General features: G+C 42.5%; 1 protein-coding gene across 1 annotated transcript; it reads right to left on the bottom strand.

Moving 5' to 3' along the window:
- Positions 1-17,020, bottom strand: PSMD6 (proteasome 26S subunit, non-ATPase 6). The gene is made up of 8 exons (XM_066351325.1): positions 16,795-17,020; positions 16,022-16,227; positions 12,821-12,966; positions 12,347-12,566; positions 12,127-12,235; positions 6,461-6,629; positions 352-429; positions 1-208 (listed from the first exon to the last, which is right to left on the bottom strand). The coding sequence occupies exons 1-8, from the start codon at positions 16,937-16,939 to the stop codon at positions 112-114; spliced, it is 1,170 nt and encodes a 389-aa protein (XP_066207422.1). The 5' UTR covers positions 16,940-17,020; the 3' UTR covers positions 1-111.
- Between the last annotated feature and the right edge of the window lie 1,651 nt (positions 17,021-18,671).

Here is an 18,671-nt window from a genome sequence, read left to right as displayed (position 1 = left end):
GAAACAACGCAGTATTTATTCTATACAGCTGAACCGGGCACCCAGTGAAGGAAGCGATTAAAAATTCCAATGATTATCTCCAAAGGAAGCTCTCTCTCTGTTCACATGGTTTCACATATTGATTACTCTGGAAAGTTTCTGAACTCTGTTCAGCAGCAGATCTCCTTTCTTGATAGTTTCCTGATACTGCCAGTTCTTGCTGTCAGGTCTGTAAGTACATTCAAGAAAAACATGAATTATTTACCAGTTGCATTACTCTGTACCAACCATTAACCTACTTCTAAAAGAAGGCACTTAAGAATATCCCTTATTCTGGGGAGTCTTACAAATGACAACCAAACTTCAACGCACCTGTTGGTTTCCACTATTTCATTCACTTTATCTATTTTGCAGTGTAGTCTCCCAGCAGCAATAAATCTGGAGAGTTCCCTAATTGAGAGAAAAGAGCCTTTAGCATTAGTCTTATAGAGGAGTGCACTCAATACATGGTTCAATGGTCTTTCAAGGTAACATTCGCTTTCTTCATGCCTGAGTACTGCACAGACAGCTGTTGAAATCTGGTGTACTGCAGGATTTTCCCAAAAAGGAAGCCGTCTCCTAGAATGAACATGACTCTGGAGGTTCATAGTCAGAAACAGCACAGATGTCAAGGAAGTGCTCAGAGATGAACACTAAGTTAGGAAAAAACCTAAGAAAAATAACAAGATTTATTGTGGGGTTGAGGGCAGTTAGTAAACTGCCCAGTTTCCTTCAACTTAACTGGTAAAGAGCAGGTAACATGAAAGGGAAAAAAGAATAATATGCTACAATAATTTAGGACCAGGAATGCGTTAATCTGTTATAAATGTGAAAAAGGTATTTATGAGCATCCATAATCCAGTCCTGACCCAAACCTCATAATTAAGACAGCTATTTAAACAACATGGTTATTACACAAATATCTCCAAAACTAGCGTCAATAGTCAAATTCTTCTAAGACAGTCTACCACCTTACAACATGGGAAGAGCAGATGCTGAGTAAGGCACAAAAGCTACATGAAGACAGCTTGATGATGCTAGGAAAGAGAATACATGGAAAGGACTCCTTCTTTAAAATAGTCTATCTGTATCAGAATTGTGTTAAATTCAGAAATTCATACAATGAGTCCTCTGGATCAAGAAAAATCAGATTTCAAATAAAAATTATGTAACAAGATTCCTCTCCCAGATACTAAAATAATTTTTTTAAATAATTTTTATGTTTGGACTTCTAATTTTAGGTTTTATTCATTTTTAGAGAGAGGAGAGAGAAAGAGAGAAGGGGGAGGAGCAGAAAGCATCAACTCCCAGGCAAACCCAAGGTTTCAAATTGGCAACCTCCGCGTTCTGGGTCGATACTTTATCTACTGCGCCACCACAGGTCAGGCGATACTAAAATATCTTGATCCAAGCACCCAAACACCAACAGAAAAGAAACACCAACTTACAACTCTAAATCTTAAGAATTAAATTTCTACCTAAAATGCCAATGCAGATCAATGGAGAAAGGTTGGCTTAATAAATAGTGTTGAGGAAGCCTACAAAACCACACAAGAAAAATGGGTAAGTCTGATTATGAAAAGAGAATTTCTACATAGGAAATGACCACCAAAACCAAGTAAAAAACTAAGAGAGAATGTGTATGAAAGATGTTTGCAGTATAAATCAGAAAATACTAATATCAGACAAATGACTCATTAAAATACAGGGAAAGGGTATACATAAAAAAGATAAACTTCACTCATTACAACTGGAAATTGGAGCTAAAATGAAATGCCACCATACTGGGCAGAACAGAGTCTACTGTCTATTGAGGAAGGTCAGAGGCAAACACCATGGCCTCAAACTTACAGAAGAGCAAGCAGTACAATTAGATGGAAAAATGTGTAGAACTGTGCTTTGACTTGTACTTTATAAAGATACGATCTAGTTGCCATGGTCAGTCACTGGCAAAAAACCCACTATGCCATGAATTAAGTTATGCTGTTGAAGATTTTAGGTCAGAGGTTATCCTAAATTAGCAAAAACAGTAACATGTTTATACAGCATGCTCTATTTCTACACTCTCAAAGTATATTTGCTCCAATTGCTACAATGTCCATTGCTTCTTCCAATTACTAGTTTTTGAGTTCCGTAACCCAGTGGTTTTCATTTGCTGGTCCACATCCCGCTTCAGTCTGTGGAACAGTTAACCACCTGATGCTGTATGAAGATTATATAGACCAGCGGGTGAAAACCACTGATGTAACTGAGTGGCTTTAAGTAAAACTTAAAAAATACCAATATTGTTTCTAAACTCACTTATATTCATACTGCAGAGGTGAACATCTAGACCGGTGGTCCCCAACCTATTTTGGGCCACGGACCGGTTTAATGTCAGAAAATATTTTCACGGACCGACCTTTAGGGTGGGACGGATAAAAGTATCATGTGACCGAGACAAGCGTCAAGAGGGAGTCTTAGACGAATGTAACAGAGGGAATCTGGCCATTTTTTAAAAATAAAACATTGTTCAGACAAATATAAATAAAACAGAAATAATGTAAGTTATTTATTCTTTCTCTGCGGACCGGTACCAAATGGCCCACGTACTGGTCCGGGGGTTGGGGACCACTGATCTAGACTACAGCTGCTAAATCCATTTACAACTCTTACTCTGGGACTGAAGTACACAGAAAAAATTACACAATCAAGTTGAATCATCATCAGCTTTCTTAGTCCTACCCAAATCTACAGAAAAGGGAAGAAAACCTCCAAAGAAGAATCTTGGTGTTCTGACTTAGGACCCAGAGAAACCCACTGGCTGTGACTGACAGCAGCCTCGGACTCAGGAAGAGCTCTGCGCACTCAGCCCTGTCTGGCTCTGCAGCCTGACTGCCAACACCCAGGCTGACAACTGGGCAGCTTCTTTCCATCCCATTCTCAGCATACTAGCTCAGGGGCCAATGAAGACCTCGAAGAGATTCCAACTCCTTAGTGTGGCCCTGAAGACGCTGCTTTAGATCTGACCTGGTCCTCTCCCACGCTCGTCTCAGGGGACTTCCAGCACACCCCACCACACACTCCCTCCAGGTCAGCGAGGCCAATCGTTTTTCAGACATGTCCCTCAGTTTTTTTGTGCTATTTCTTCTATCTGGAAAGCCCATATTTTTATCCCATCACATCTTATAAAAATCCTAAATATGCAATGATATCCAGTCTAAATGCCCATAAGAAAGCAGCTCCTTTCCCCTCCTCATATCCTATAAAAATCCTAACTACGCAGTGACACACAATCTAAATGTCCACAGGAAGCAGATGTGTCCATTCTGGATCAGATACTCCAAGTTATGTTCATTCTGAAATCCGTGTGCCAGGAGTAATCTGGGCATAGCTTCCTTTCTGGTTACAACATCAAAGTTTAACTCCCAACACCCTAAGTTGGCACTGAAGTCCCATTCCCCGCTTTAGATCCAAACACCTTTTTCTCATATCCCTATGTACTAACAAATACATCCCAGGATTACTCATCTTCCCCGCCTCTGCTTTGCTCCAAGCCTTCCACATAGTGCCTCACACACAGATGTCCAGTAATGACGAACTGAGTATTCATGGAATAAACAGAACCTCAAGAATACACAGGCACCTCAAGTTTCAAACAAAAGACCCACCAACAAAATTGTGGAACAGCCCATGGACATGATTTCTAATCTATGTCAACAGAAGTAATGTTTATTCAATTAATAGTCCTTTCCCCTTTCCAACAGTATCTTACTGAGTAAGGAAGTAGAAACGGGAGACTGATGTAGAATTACTGTTCAAATTTACCAAGCCCATTTTTAAAAAGGATTAATAAAAGGAAAAAAAAAGTTTTCAAGGAGGAAAAAAGAATCCACGAAAACCCAGACTTGAAGCAAGTATCAGAAATTGACAACAATGCCTTTTTAAGTAATAATTAAGGTCAAGTACCACAACCTTTGTCTCTAGAACTGGTCTAAGAAAATGAAGGGAAAACTAAACAATTCAAATACCATCTGCCTTGAAATGTGCTGCCTGCCTGCTCACAATTCCAGTGTCGTTGTGATGACAACACTGCAGTGTGTCTAAATAGCACTGTCCTGCTTCAGATGTCAAGAATTTGAGCTTCATTTTGCCCCCAATTAGTGCCACTTTATCACCTCCACATGTCAGTTAAGAAACTGAGGAAGGGACAAAACCTGATCAAAGCCACACAGCTTTTCAGTGGCAGAGTTACAATGCTAACAGACCAACCCTGCTTTCTCATGCACTTGACACTCCACTGATTCATGAAAGCCACTCACAATGGCCATCCCCATCCTAGTGACCAGCTCTCCTGGGGTGGTTACCAGACGGATCTCACAGACTAGTTAACTCAAAAATGAAACAACAAAACCAGCCTAGGGAGACCAGCTTTCTACTGTGGTAAGGATAATTTTTAAAACAGAAAAATTACTATCACTGCCCCTTTTCTTTGAAGAGAATGAGAGAATCTCTGATGGCTCCTAGGTGTGGGTTACACTTAAAATCTCTGCAATTCATTGAACTCAATACAAACAAGCCCATAAACACTGACATACATGCTAAAGTGTTTAGGGGTAAAATGAATGGGCATCTGAAACTTACTTTGAAGTAGTTAAAAAATAAGATGAACAGATGTGTGATAAAACAAATATAACAAAATGTTAATTATAGAATCAAAGATATATGGAAATTCACTGTGTAATTCCTCAGAATTTTCTACATGTTTGAAATTTTTCATGAAATAATACACTACTAAAAAGAAAATGGTGATATGCAACTTCACTTAAAATAACTATATAAACACTTTTTTCATTGTTAGCCCCTGAAAATGTCTCAAACATTTAAAAGACTTATGTTTGGGACCAGGCGGTGGCACAGTGGATAGAGCGTCGAACTGGGATGGGGAGGACCCAGGTTCAAGACCCCGAGGTTGCCAGTTAGAGCGCAGGTTCATCTGGTTTGAGCAAAGCTCACCAGCTTGAGCCCAAGGTCGCTGGCTCGAGCAAGAAGTAAGTCACTTGGTCTGCTGAAGGCCCGTGGTCAAGGCACATATGAGAAATCAATCAATGAACAACTAAGGAGCTGCAATGAAGAATTGATGTTTCTCATCTCTCACCCTTCCTGTCTGTCTGTCCCTCTCTCTGACTCTGTCTCTGCCACACAAAAAAAAAAAAAAAAAAAAAAAAAAAAGAAGCAGAAGACTTGTTTGGGACCCACTGATCTTGATACCAAATGGACAACACATTCTGAATGTCTGATTCTCAACTCCACTCCCACAATGCTCGTCCAAGCCAACATTAACATATCCATGAGCTACTGAATAGACCACCGGTCCCTTCCTTCTCTTGGTCTGTGAGAGAACGGCATGCAATCACATCACTCCCATGCTTAAAGTTCTCCAGTGGCTCCCACAGCACCTAGACTAGAACCCAAGCTCCACACCGTGGCCTGCCGGGCCCCACACGAACTCTGACAGCTGCCCTCGCCCCCATCACCACTAGGCCGCAGCCACACACAGCCTTCTATTCTATTTTATTATCTCTGCAGGCTCGCTTCTATCTAAAATTCCCATATATATTTATGTGCTTACTTGCCATCTCAGCTCTACAACTACAATAAAAGTCCACAGGGATCAAAAACAATGCCAACCACACTGTAATGGTTTAGAGCAGGGGTCAGGAACCTATCTGACTCGCAAGCCAGATGTGGCTCTTTTGATGGCTGCATCTGGCTCGCAGGCAAATCTTAAAAAAAGTTAAAAATATAAAACATTCTCATGTATTACAATCCATTCATTTCCTACCGCTCATGTTCATGGTTGCAGGTGGCTGGAGCCAATCACAGCTGTCCTCCAGGACAACACCAAATTTTTATTGGATAATGTGTAACGTACATGGGTCATTGTATGGCTCTCATGGAATTACATGTTAAAATATGTGGCGTGTTCATGGCTCTCTCAGCCAAAAACGTCCCCAACCCCTGGTTTAGACAGTATCTGACGAATCACTCAATCAAGGACTACAAGCCCCATATTTAACTACCAGTGTGACCAGAATTACAGCAGCAACCTAAAAGCTGAAAGGCGTTACCAGAGGAAATACGACCTAACATGAAGTATGAGGCAGAGATCTAAGCCTCCTTCCCACCAGGCAGTGTGGACCAGAGAAGGGGCAGAAGACCACTCTGATAACAACTGGTCCGATACCTTTTGCAAAATCACTTATCCTCTCTACAACTCTGTTACTAGAAGGGGCACATCATGAAGGTAGAGATGATAGCTATAACTGTTCTGATAATCTTTAAAAAAGTCTTAAGTTTTTTTTTTATAATTGAGGGAAACAATGTAAACAAAGAAAATGTACAAATTCACACATTAACAGGTAACTTTAAAACATAAAATAATGAGGTTATTTAAACTTACTGGTCAATGAATTCCACGCCAACACCAAAGGCTTCTGCCATATACCCAAGGGTTAGCGACCTGTATGACTCCAGCAGCTGGCTGTAGGCATGAATTCTCATTTCTCTCACGTAGTAGCGGTAATGCGGAGCAAAGAGCCAGTCCTTCTTCATTTCCTGTTCCACTACAGCTGCAATGAATAAAATGACAAATTATAAGACTCTCCCTTTCAGATAGAGAGACCAACCAGAGGACATACTATATTTATAACATAGTAAGAATTAATAGCCCATATGTATAAAGAGCTCTTTTAAGTCAAAAAGAAAAAGATGAATTGAACAATAAAATCTACATAGGATATTAATGAGCAATCCACACAAGTACAAACTGTTCTACTGAATAACTACTATATATCACGGCTCTAAACACTGAGGCTATGGCAGTAAACCAACAGACACGACCCCTGCTGCCACAGAAACGCAATGTTGAACAGCAGAGAGATGGACAAAGACACTCCCAGAGACTACATAGGGAGTGACGTAGGGAGTGTGAGCAGGCCGCCCCCTGGACTGGGGCAGAACGGGAAGACCTCCCAGAGGATCCAGCCAAGCGCAGAGAAGGCACAGAGCAGTGACATGCCACGCCGGCAAGGAAAAGCCTGGCGAAGCTCACGATTCCAAAGAGGGCCCAGCCGGACAGCTCTATTGGTTGGGGCATCGGCCTGAAGCGCAGAGGTTTCTGGTTTGATCCTGGGTGAGGGCACATACAAGAATGGATTGATGTTCCTTTCTCTCTCTTCCTCTCTGGCCAAAATCAATAAATTTAAAAAAAAAATTAAAAAAGAAAAAAAAGAATCCAAGGAGGAAGATTCAGAAAGTAAGTGAGAGAACAGACTCAAGAATAAACTTATGTTTCTGGCTTGAACAAGACTGAAATCCCTGGAGAAGCAGCAGACTCAGTTTTGGTTTGGGAGGTGTTTTTATGTGGGGGCGGGGGGCCGTGGGGAACTGATGAGTTCTTTTGGCAGTATTCGAGTGTATTTACCTATTAGACATTGAGTGAAGAGGTCAAGGAGACGGTCTGGCACGAGTCTGCTGCTCAATGGAAGTCAGAGGCTGGAGACGGGGATTTGCGAACCCTTCTCGTCCAGATTATTTGATGACAGAATAAAGACAGAAAAGGGCAATGACTAAATCTAGGGCAATCAGTACTGAGGGGTCTAACAAGGATGAGGCCATGAAGTCATGGCAGGAGCCACAGAATGGCCAACAACAAAGCAGACAATGGAACACAGTGTAACAACGTGGAGGTCAACCGCACTCAACATGAGCTGATGCTCATTCTCGTTAACAGAATACACAAGTATCAAATCTGTTAGACACATTAAACTAACACAGTGCTTTGTCAATTACATCTCAATAAACTGGAAAAAAATATGCCCCCCAAAAGCCATGGAATAGGATAGAGGAAAAATGTTTGCTGGCGAGGAAGGGTCACAGCCATAAGCCCAGCATAAAACATCTTCCGTTTTTTACATGCCATTTAAAAGATTAAAAAGTTCAATTAAAAAACTACTCTTGGTAAAAAAAAATAAAATACCAATAAAATTACTTTTATTCTCTCAAACTGGCTAAGAGTATGGAAAAAAGGGGACAGATCCTCTCATATGACATTCAAGTGAGAGAAGTAGACACTGTGTTCATGTAACAGGCACAATACATCTGGAGGGTAGCGGTGACCAAGAGAAAAATGTATTCACCCACTGAAAAATTCATTTTCTTAAATTCTGTCCTAAGGAAATAAGCAGAAGTCGAAAAGATGAATTGTAAACAAGTGTTCAAAACAAGATTGCTTGTGCCCTGGCCTGTTGGCTCAGTGGTAGAACATCAGCCTGGCGTGCAGGAGTCCCGGGTTCGATTCCTGGCCAGGGCACACAGGAGAAGTGCCCATCTGCTTCTCCACCCCTCCCCCCTCCTTCCTCTCTGTCTCTCTCTTCCCCTCCCACAGCCAAGGCTCCATTGGAGCAAAGTTGGCCTGGGCGCTGAGGATGGCTCTGTGGCCTCTGCCTCAGGTGCTAGAATGGCTCTGGTTGCAACAGAGCAACGCCCCAGATGGGCAGAGCATCGCCCCCTGGTGGGCATGCCGGGTGGATCCTGGTCGGGTCAGACACATGCGAGAATCTGTCTGACTACCTCCACACTTCCAACTTCAGAAAAATACAAAAAAACAAGACATAAAAAAACAAGATTGCTTGTAAGAGGGAAAAATTGGAAACACAATTTTTTATCAACAGAGGATAAAGTATGGCATATCTAATACAATGAAATACTAGGAAATCCTTAAAATAAATGAAGGCTCCCAGGCACACCGCCTGTTTGATTGGCCACTACATATTCTTAGTGCCTGGTACATGACACACTTAACACGACTGACTCAGTCAACAGCTGTTTGCATAGTGACATGAAAAGGTAAACACATTACATCTACTTAGAAAACATGTAGAATACATCCATATGTTTAAAGGTGTTTCACATATCTCTGTATACTATTGTCCCTGAAAGACACACCTGCAACCTGCTAACAGCAGTTGACTCTAGAGAAAGGACCCTGGCAATAGCAAGTTAGAAAGGCCTTTGTCTTCCACGTATGCATAGAACCTTGGTATTTTGTATTGTTCTTTGTATTTTAAAGTACACATACAGTGTGTGTGGATTTGGGGACAGTTTTATTTCTAATCTTTAAAAACAATCAGATATTACCTAAAAAAGATGCTATTTCCTTCTCCATATGAAATATTTTAAAGCATACAGTCTATGAACATTTGGAGAAGCAAACAGTCTTACAAAACCAAATAAACCCTAGTGACTCACTATACTAAAACAGAGAATAACTAATACACATAATGATGACCCTGTCATGTATAACTATCCTATTCATTTGAAGTATCTGGGAAATGTATAAAATTGGTAGATACAAAGTTGTACCCAAAGGTGTTGAAATAAAAGGCTGCTAATAGCAGTGGGCAGGGTAGGAGGAGGTTAGTGCCCTCACCACTCAGCGGTTTCCAAAAGCCATCAATGTCATTACACTAACATGCCCCTCCTTTTTCTCTTAAATTACTGATTTAATTAATGCAATGAACACAGAGCACTCAGTAACGCATCAGGCTGTGCTGGTGCCAGGGTCACCACCAACATAAGAAAAGCACAAAATCTGCCCCCAAGAACTCTAGTTAGCAGAAGAGATAAACAATATGCTAAGTTTAAAAAAAATGGGGCATATGGCCAATAAGCACACAAAAAAATTGCTCAAAATCATTTGTTGTAAGAGAAATGCCAATTAAAAAATCACAAGATATGCCCTGACTGGTTGGCTCAGTGGTAGAGCATCGGGCCGGCGTGTGGAAGTCCCGGGTTCAATTCCTGGCTATGGCACATAGGAAAAGCACCCATCTGCTTCTCCACCCTTCCCCCTCTCCCTTCTCTCTATCTCTCTTCCCCTCCTGCAGCCAAGGCTCCATTGGAGCAAGTTGGCCCAAGCGCTGAGGATGGCTCCATGGCCTCCACCTCAGGTGCTAGAATGGCTCCAGTTGCAATGGAGCAGCGGCCCAGATGGGCAGAGCATCACCCCCTGGTGGGCATGCCAGGTGGATACCGGTTGGTCGCATGCGGGAGTCTGTCTCTGCCTTCCTGCTTCTCACTTCAGAAAAATACAAAAATCAATCAGTCAGTCACAAGATATCATGTCACACCTCAGATGGCTATAATTAAAAAGACACAATAATTAGTATTAGATGTGGGGGGATCTGAATCCTCACACATTGTTGGTGCGAACGTAGAATGTTGTAGTTGCTTTGGAAAAGCCTGGCAGTTCTTCAAAATATTAATCAGAGGTACTATATGACCTAGTGATTCCACTACCAGGTATATTCCCAGGAGAAAAAAACATGTTCACACAAAACCTTATACCTTATACAAGAATGTTCATTACAGTACATTTTTTTTAAGTATGTATTTTTTTGACAGAGACAGAGAGAGTCAGAGAGAGGGATAGACAAGGGACAGACAGAAAGGGAGAGAGATGAAAAGCATCAATTCTTTGTTGCAGCACCTTAGTTATTCATTGATTGCTTTCTCATATGTGCCTTGACCGGGGGGGTGGGGGGGGGGGGGTACAGCAGACTGAGTAACCCCTTGCGCTCAAGCTGGTGAGCTTTGCTCAAACCAGATGAACCCGCGTTCAAGCTGGCGACCTCCGGGTCTCAAACCTGGGTCCTCAGCATCCCAGTCTGACGCTCTACTCACTGTGCCAATGCCCGGTCAGGCTACAGTATATTTCTAACAGCCAAAAACTGGAGATAGGCCACATACCCATCAACTATTGAATGATAGATAAAATGTGGTATGTTCATTCAATAGACTACCATTCAGCCATAAAAACTAAGCAAAGTACTGATGCCATACATGCTACAACTGGGTGACCTGTGGAAGCACTGTGCTAAGTGAAAGAAGCCACATATGAAATGTCCAGAAGCAAATCCAGAGGTAGAAACGTCAGCGGTTGCCAGGGACTAGGGGAGGAAAAGAGAGTAACAGCTCATGCGTATGCGTTTCTTTTTGCAATTACAAAAATATTCTAGAATTGGTGATCATGGTTGCACAACCTTGTCCATCTACTAAAACTGCTAAATTATACTATAAAATGGTGAATTTTATGGTATATCATTTATACGTAAATAAAAAAAAGAGGAAGGGGTATAAAATAAGAGCTCCAGGAATGCAAAGGTTTCTGTTCTCACTGCAGAGAGGAAAGCTGCACATCTGAGCAGTAATGGGCCCAAACCCACTCAAAGAATCATCATTTGGAGTGCCTCTCACCCCAACTGTTCTGAATGCTACCCATTTAACCAAACACTTTCAGAAATTTCACATACTATCTTTGGCCATCACTGTATGTCAGTGCCAAGTTATTTAAGATTTAGGAAAAACAGGAGAGACCCCTGGGTTGACTTGATCCAAATTAGTTCCTTTATCATTTTAGCAATTCATGCTCACCAGTAGGAACCCAAATGGCCCGCTGGGAAGGGGTGAGGACAGGAAGAGAATAAGCAAGTTCATGTAGGTAGGTTACTGTATACTACCTTTGGAGAACCATTGCAAGTATTTTCAACAGATTCTTTTCTCATCCTACAAACCTTGAAAATGATCTGCAAATCAGCACAAAGACTTAGCTACTTCATACAAAATAACAAATTGTTCAATTCAAGGCTCAGTTCATATCTATCCAGTAGGAGAGTCAGGATTCCATCACATCTTTCTCCATAAAACTCAATATTCACAAGCACTTGCTCACTCTGGGGTCTCGCAAACTTCCTCAGCAAAGGTCCTGACACAATTTTTAGCCATTGAGAAGCATTAGGTCCGTGGCACATGTTCTTCCTTTTTCTTTTAACAATCCTCTTAAATGTAAGCATTAATCTTACCTCCTGTGCCGTATAAAAACAGGTCAGTCAGCTAACCCCCCTCTAAACAAATACAGGCAAAAAATTATTCACCCATACTGATGAAAGACCTACAGCTATTTCCACACTATTTTTTTCCTGTACATGAAGTTGTCTTAGGTTCTCTGCCAAAAGGACTGGGAATAAGATGAAGACAGATCATGCAAACGAGGAACTCTCTCCTTACCCAGTGACTGGAAAAAGACCGAGTAGCGGCATTCGTAGAGTGAGAACAGGTACTGCCGCACGGCTGGCAGGCTGTGCAGCACTTCGAGAATCTCTGCTCCCTTAATAACCTAGGGTTCAAAACGAAACCAAACAAATGTATGCTTAATGACCTTTGTGGATTTAAGTTAGAAAAACATGAAATCATCTTTAAATACGAACATTACAGATTCAGCCATTACCTTTTCCCTGAGATCGGGTCTTTCTAAGGCAATCATGCTGACGTAGACAGTGTAGGTCACGAAGGTTTTATAATCCATGAGCTCGTAGGACGTAAACGTGGAAACAGTGTCAAGGAAGAGTTCCGCCGCCTGCTTGAAATCCCGAATGGCCACACAGTAAAGACCCTGATAGACTTTCAGGCGGTTCCTCCTGTCCCAGTCTCCCCCTTCCTCTATTAAACTATAAAATAAAAATAAGTAAGGTCATAATCTAGAAATAAGCAGTCACTTTTTACAAGTTTTGTGTTATTTTCAAAAAGAAAACAACTTTTAAGGACTCGAACCAAAAGAATATTTAAAGATACAGTTCACTAAATATAGAAATTATTTGACCAAATTTGGTATTATAGCAAGAAAAAAACATATTTATTACACTAATCTCTTATTTATAGCATCATAATTTAGAGGGAATATATCCCCACTGCTAGCAAGTACCTTTTGGCCTTTTCTGTGTTTCGTGTGATGAGGTCATTATCCATGTAAAATAAACCAATCCTAAGGAGATAGAACACAATATCCAGTCGGTGACCCAGAGCCACAGTTTTGTCGTATGTCTTGCGAAAAGCTGACAGAGCACCCTCCTATCAAGAGAACCAAAGCAAGAGGTGAGAAAAGATTGAAAGGTTCAGAAGCTATCACCTGTCTGGGATTTTCTCAACAGGATGAGGGGATGGGGTGGGGTAGTAAAGGAAAGAGTAGAGATGAAACAAGATGGCCACAAACTGATAATTGTTGAAGCTGGGTGATAATCACACAGCGGTTTATTATACTATTCTCTTCATTTGCATAAATTACATCAGATATGCCCAAGCATACATTTATATTTTATCTAGAAAACAATGTAAGAAAAGATGCTCAATTTATTCACAATTGTTTCTATATTCTTTTCCCCACATATTCATTATTCTTCTCTTTAACAATTATAATACACTATTTTTTTTTTAAGATTTTATTTATTCATTATAGAGAGGGGCGAGGGGGGGGGGGGAGGAGCAGGAAGCATCAACTCCCATATGTGCCTTGACCAGGCAAGCCCAGGGTTTTGAACCGGCAACCTCAGCATTTCCAGGTTGACGCTTTATCCACTGCACCACCACAGGTCAGGCCTATAATATACTACTTTAAAATTACTTTATCATTCGTTTCACTTAAAGGATAATGGAAATTTTATCTTAGTCACTATTGTAATCCAACTAAGAATTTAAATGTGCAATTCTATCTCAAAGCATTGTGGAATAAAATGTTTCTCCATTGCTTTAAAACACGAACATGGATAAAATCATGTGTTTACACTTGGTATTTTCTATTAATACTATGTGTCTGACTTTGTTTTATGCAATTAATTACAGCTCAAAATTTATAAAAATAACTGGCAGGACAGTAATGGGCACACCCAGCAGTTAGATCCTGGTTTCTAAATACTATCTCCCACTAAAAGAAATCAGGAACCCTAGGAAAAACAAGTGACTCCAGATTTGGAGAGAAAAAGACAGGTGAGCTGTGACATTCTGCTGTATGATTAATGAGATCATGTCCAAAGGACAAAAAGCCTTCTTGCAGGAGCTTCCACTACAAATATGTAATAAACTAAGCACCATGAAGACTAATCATTATAATCAGTAGTAACAGTCAATAGTAAAAAATCATTGTCCATTATCTACTAATTATAAATAAAATCTTTTAAAAAGTCAACAGAAGGAAAAGAAAAGCTGTTCTTTTTAGAACAACACAACTTGAAAAACATACAATAGTAGAAAATCACCAATTAAGAATCTTGATATTGACTCAAGCATGCTTTTCATTGAACTTCATCAACACGTGAATCAAAAGCTTTAAGTTTCTCAATCATACATCCTCTTTAAAACCAACCACATATACACAACTGAGAAAACCACACAAACCATTAGCTTTTAAAATGTTTTATATTTTCCAAATTTTTACCATGACCAAATCTTAAATTTATAATCAGAAGAAAACTTGTTTCAAATTTAACATTTAAACACTTTGTGCCAGGTACTGTCTAAGTAAGCTCTTTATCTCTATCTTTACTTCTCCTGAGTAGAATTATCATTATCCGTACTTTACAGATGAGGAAACTGCAGGTCCAGTAAACTGTAACCGCTGAAACGGGAAACAACCTTTCTGACCCAGGGAGCCACAATATCTTCTTGATTTTTTATATTAATGACATGCCATCTGTCAGCTAAATACTTTGGATATAGTGCTTAACATGAAGTACATTCAAAGCCCATCCTCTTAACCACTATTACACAACTACTAAGTTTTTAAAAAATTTAAGGATCCAATACTGTCAGGTAACCCTCTCACACACTGAAAGTGGGCTATCAATTGGGTTGGCTGCTGTGTGGAAGAACTTGCCACACGTAGAAGGTAAAAACTGCTCCTTGTCCAGCACTGGCCGGTTGGCTCAGTAGTAGAGCATCGGCCCAGTGTGTGGATGTCCCGGGGTCCATTCCTGGTCAGGGCACACAGGAGAAGTAACCATCTGCTTCTCTACCCTTCCCCTTCCCCCTTCTTTCTCTCTTTCTCTGTCCTCCTCCTCCTCCTTCTCCTCCTCTCCTCTCACAGTCATGGCTTGATTGGTTCGAGTGCAGTGGCCCGGGTGCTGAGGATGACTCCATGGAGCTTCTGCCTCAGGTGCTAAAAATAGGTAGGTTGCCAGCGTGGCCCCAGGTGGGCAGAACATCAGCCCCAGATGGGGTTGCCGGGTGGATCCCCATTGGGGTGCATGCAGCAGTCTATCTCCCCTTCTCTCACTTGGAAAAGAAGGAAAAAAAATTTTTGTTCCTTGTTTCAGCATTTCACAGAATATACCCTAGAGAAACATTAGCATATAGGCACAAGGCGGAAAATACAAGCATGTTTTTTCACCAGCAGCTTGTAATAGCAAAAACAGCTGAAAACGCCACACGTCTATCAATAACTAAAGAGCTAAGTAAACTATACACAGCTCTGCAATGGACTATTAGCTAACCGTCAACCAGAATGAGCAAGATTTATGTACATGATGCTTAACGAAAAAAGTAAACAGGACAATAAGAATACACCAGTTATTATTAAACATTTAAACACCTACCTAATCTCTACAGGTATATATAGCTACCTATAAATGTACAGTAAAAAAACTGAAAAGGTTACCTTTGAGGAGGTACAGAATAAAAAAGATCAAATAGAGTTTAACAATAACTATAATGTTTCAGTTTCTTGTAAGGAACCTACTACTTGTGTAAAAAATTATTTTTAAGATGCACTAGAACCAATGTTTCCTAACCAAGATATGTGAGAAAAGTGAACTACTGAGAATAATTCCAATTTTGTAAAAGCAGTAAAAATAAATAAATAAATAAAAGTCTCTGCTTGGTCACTATGCTTTTAATGGTATGAAGAGAGGTGGGGAAATACACCCCTGGCTGCTGTTTGTGGGGCAGGTGACCGAAAGAGTTTAGCAAGACTACTAACTTTTTCTTTACACATAGTTATACTTACTCGCTACTTTAGGGAAGCATGTTAGGAAGTTGAGTTTTAAAATCAGACATTACTAACGTACAAAGTGCCCCGTCTAGACGAGACTATATAGTGTCCGGGACACAGTGCGGGGCCGCCACCTCTCCTCACCTTATCGCCTATCCGGCACAGGTACTCGGCCTTCGCCATCATTGCATCGCGGATTTCGCTCTCTCCGAGATTCTTCTCTGCATCTTCCAGCTCCTCGTCCAAGCGTTTCAACTCTTCTTCGTTTGCCTTCTTCATCTTATTGAGCAGGTCCATGTCCATCTGCCAGTCAAGGGATTTACACAGGGCCTCGTAGTAAGGAGCCATGTCTGGGAACCAAGAAGAGAGCCCTATGAATGGGGCACCGCAGCACCCTAACGTCGGTCTCCCACCCACGACCAGGGAGGCATGGGCCGCGCTCAGTAGAGGGCTGGGCACCGGCTGTGGGCACGTCCGCACAAGGGCTCATCCTGGCACAGCCAGCCTCTGCCAGGGCCGGGTGGAGGACCACCCCGTGCCGGCCTCCGCATGGCGTGTCCCAAGACCACCTTCCAGCACGGGAAGGGGTGAGCTTGTCCGCACACCCACTGAGACGCGCCTGTCAGCGTCCGCGGGCCGGTGCCGCGGGTCTCTGCGCGGACCACAACCGCCGCGCAGGGCTGCCCCAGCCCGGGGCCGTCACCACGGCAGGAAGCGAGCCCTGCTCCGGCCCCGCACGGGACGCCGCCCGCCGAGAGCACGACTGGGGCTCCCGAAGGCGTCTCTTCAAAGGAGGAGCCTGAAGGTCTGCGAAGCCAGGCCTGGTCTCGGGGACCCGCGAGCGGGGAAGACCCCCGCAGGCCCCGGAGCGCGGGCGGGCCAGGCCCAGGCCGCTGACTCGACAAGCGCGCTCTCACTGTTATCGCGGACCGCAGCCATGAGCTCGTCGCGCACAGCCGCGTCCCCGCGGTGCTCCGGGAGGCTGAGCAGGAAGCGCAGCTGCGCGATGCGCAGGTCGGGGTTCTTTGGTAGACCCTCTTCCTCCAGGTTCTCCAGCGGCATCTTGGCGACGACTGCAGCGGCTCCGCGTTGACGGCAACTCAGCGGAGAACCACGGCGGCGGCGGCGGCGGCGGCGGCGGAAGCGGGAGGAGTTGGCGAGTGCGCCCTGTCGTCGCCAGCCCGGCTTCCGGCCCCGGAGTCACCTCCAGCAGCAGCGACCCCTGCTGGACACCTCCGGGGACGCCTCACCCGACCCGAGGCCAGGCACCCCCACGCAGTCGGTTGTCGCTTTGTCTGGCTCTCCAACTCTGAAGTTCGGTTTCGTGAACCTCTTTCTCCTTCCTTTTTTAGTCATTTTACTTTTCATTCCGTTTGTAACTGATAGGAGTTGATGATCTTTTGAAAATTTTGAAAATACAACAACAAAAATAAAAATTAGTACTACAATTTGTTGAGTCCTTCCTTACTCTTGGGTCATTTTCTTTTATGTGCATCATCCCATTTTAATCCTCTCAATACCAGGAGGTAGTTCTATCAGCCTATTTTGCAGATAAGAAAACTGAGGCACAAAGAGGTTGGGGAACATGATCAACCAAGCTTAGGTAACAGCTATGTAGCAATGCCTGAATAAAAACTATCTGTACTTATAAAGCCCGTGTTCTTTCTGCTATTCTAAGAAAACGACACCCAGAATTCCAGCCCTAATACAACAGCATCGTCGTGTTTCTTATGCATAATTTCAATCACTGCTTGCCTACATTTTCAGTCACTTTTTTTGAAATTATTTTATTTTATTATTATTATTTATTCATTTTTGGAGAGGAGAGAGAGAGAAAGGGGGTGGGGGCAGGAAGCATCAACTTGCATATGTGCCTTGACCAGGCAAGCCCAGGGTTTGGAACCGGCGACCTCAGTGTTCCAGGTCAATGCTTACCCACTGCGCCACCACAGGAGGCCTCAGCCTCTTTTTACTCATGTTGCTACAGAGGCTTCAGAATCGGTAAGGGTTATGTCAATTCCATTTAGTGGTTTTACCATAATTTACTTTTGCTCTTCCCTCCTTTATAGGTGACTATAGGTAGTTCAGACTGGTTATTTTTCTAATATAAATACTGAGCTAAATATGTTGGATGTATAGGTGATTTTATATTTTGCATTTCTTTTTTCTTTAGCCAGATTAATAGACAAACAGAAAGAACATTTTGTGATTTGTGGATATTTAATATCAAATGGTTTTCCAAAAGTTTGAAGCAGCCCTGGCCGGTTAGCTCAGTGGTAGAGCGTCGGCCTGGTGTGCAGGAGTCCCAGGTTTGATTCCCAGCCAGGGCACACAGGAGAAGCGCCCATCTGCTTCTCCACCCCTCCCCCTCTCCTTCCTCTCTGTCTCTCTCTTCCCCTCCCGCAGCCAAGGCTCCATTGGAGCAAGGTTGGCGGGGGCGCTGAGGATGGCTCTGTGGCCTCTGCCTCAGGCACTAGAATGGCTCTGGTTGCAACAGAGCAATGCCCCAGATGGGCAGAGCATCGCCCCCTGGTGGGCATGCCAGGTGGATCCCGGTCGGGTGCATGCAGGAGTCTGTCTGACTGCTTCCCGGTTTCCAACTTCAGAAAACTACAAAAACAAAAAACAAAAAAAAAAGTTTGAAGCAGTTTACAGCCAGTGAACACATTTGGGATGCCACATTTCCACTAGCAGTAGACATCACCACACATTTTTCATATCTTAACCTATTTTGGTAAAAATAAAATAAGATTTTGAAGGCAACTCAAATGGTAAAGGAAACATAAAGAACACA

This window comes from Saccopteryx leptura, chromosome 10 (genome assembly GCF_036850995.1).
Source record: "Saccopteryx leptura isolate mSacLep1 chromosome 10, mSacLep1_pri_phased_curated, whole genome shotgun sequence".
NCBI lineage: Eukaryota > Metazoa > Chordata > Mammalia > Chiroptera > Emballonuridae > Saccopteryx > Saccopteryx leptura.
The sequence above is the reverse complement of the archived record's forward strand: the minus strand, read 5'-3'. Positions and strand labels throughout refer to the sequence as shown.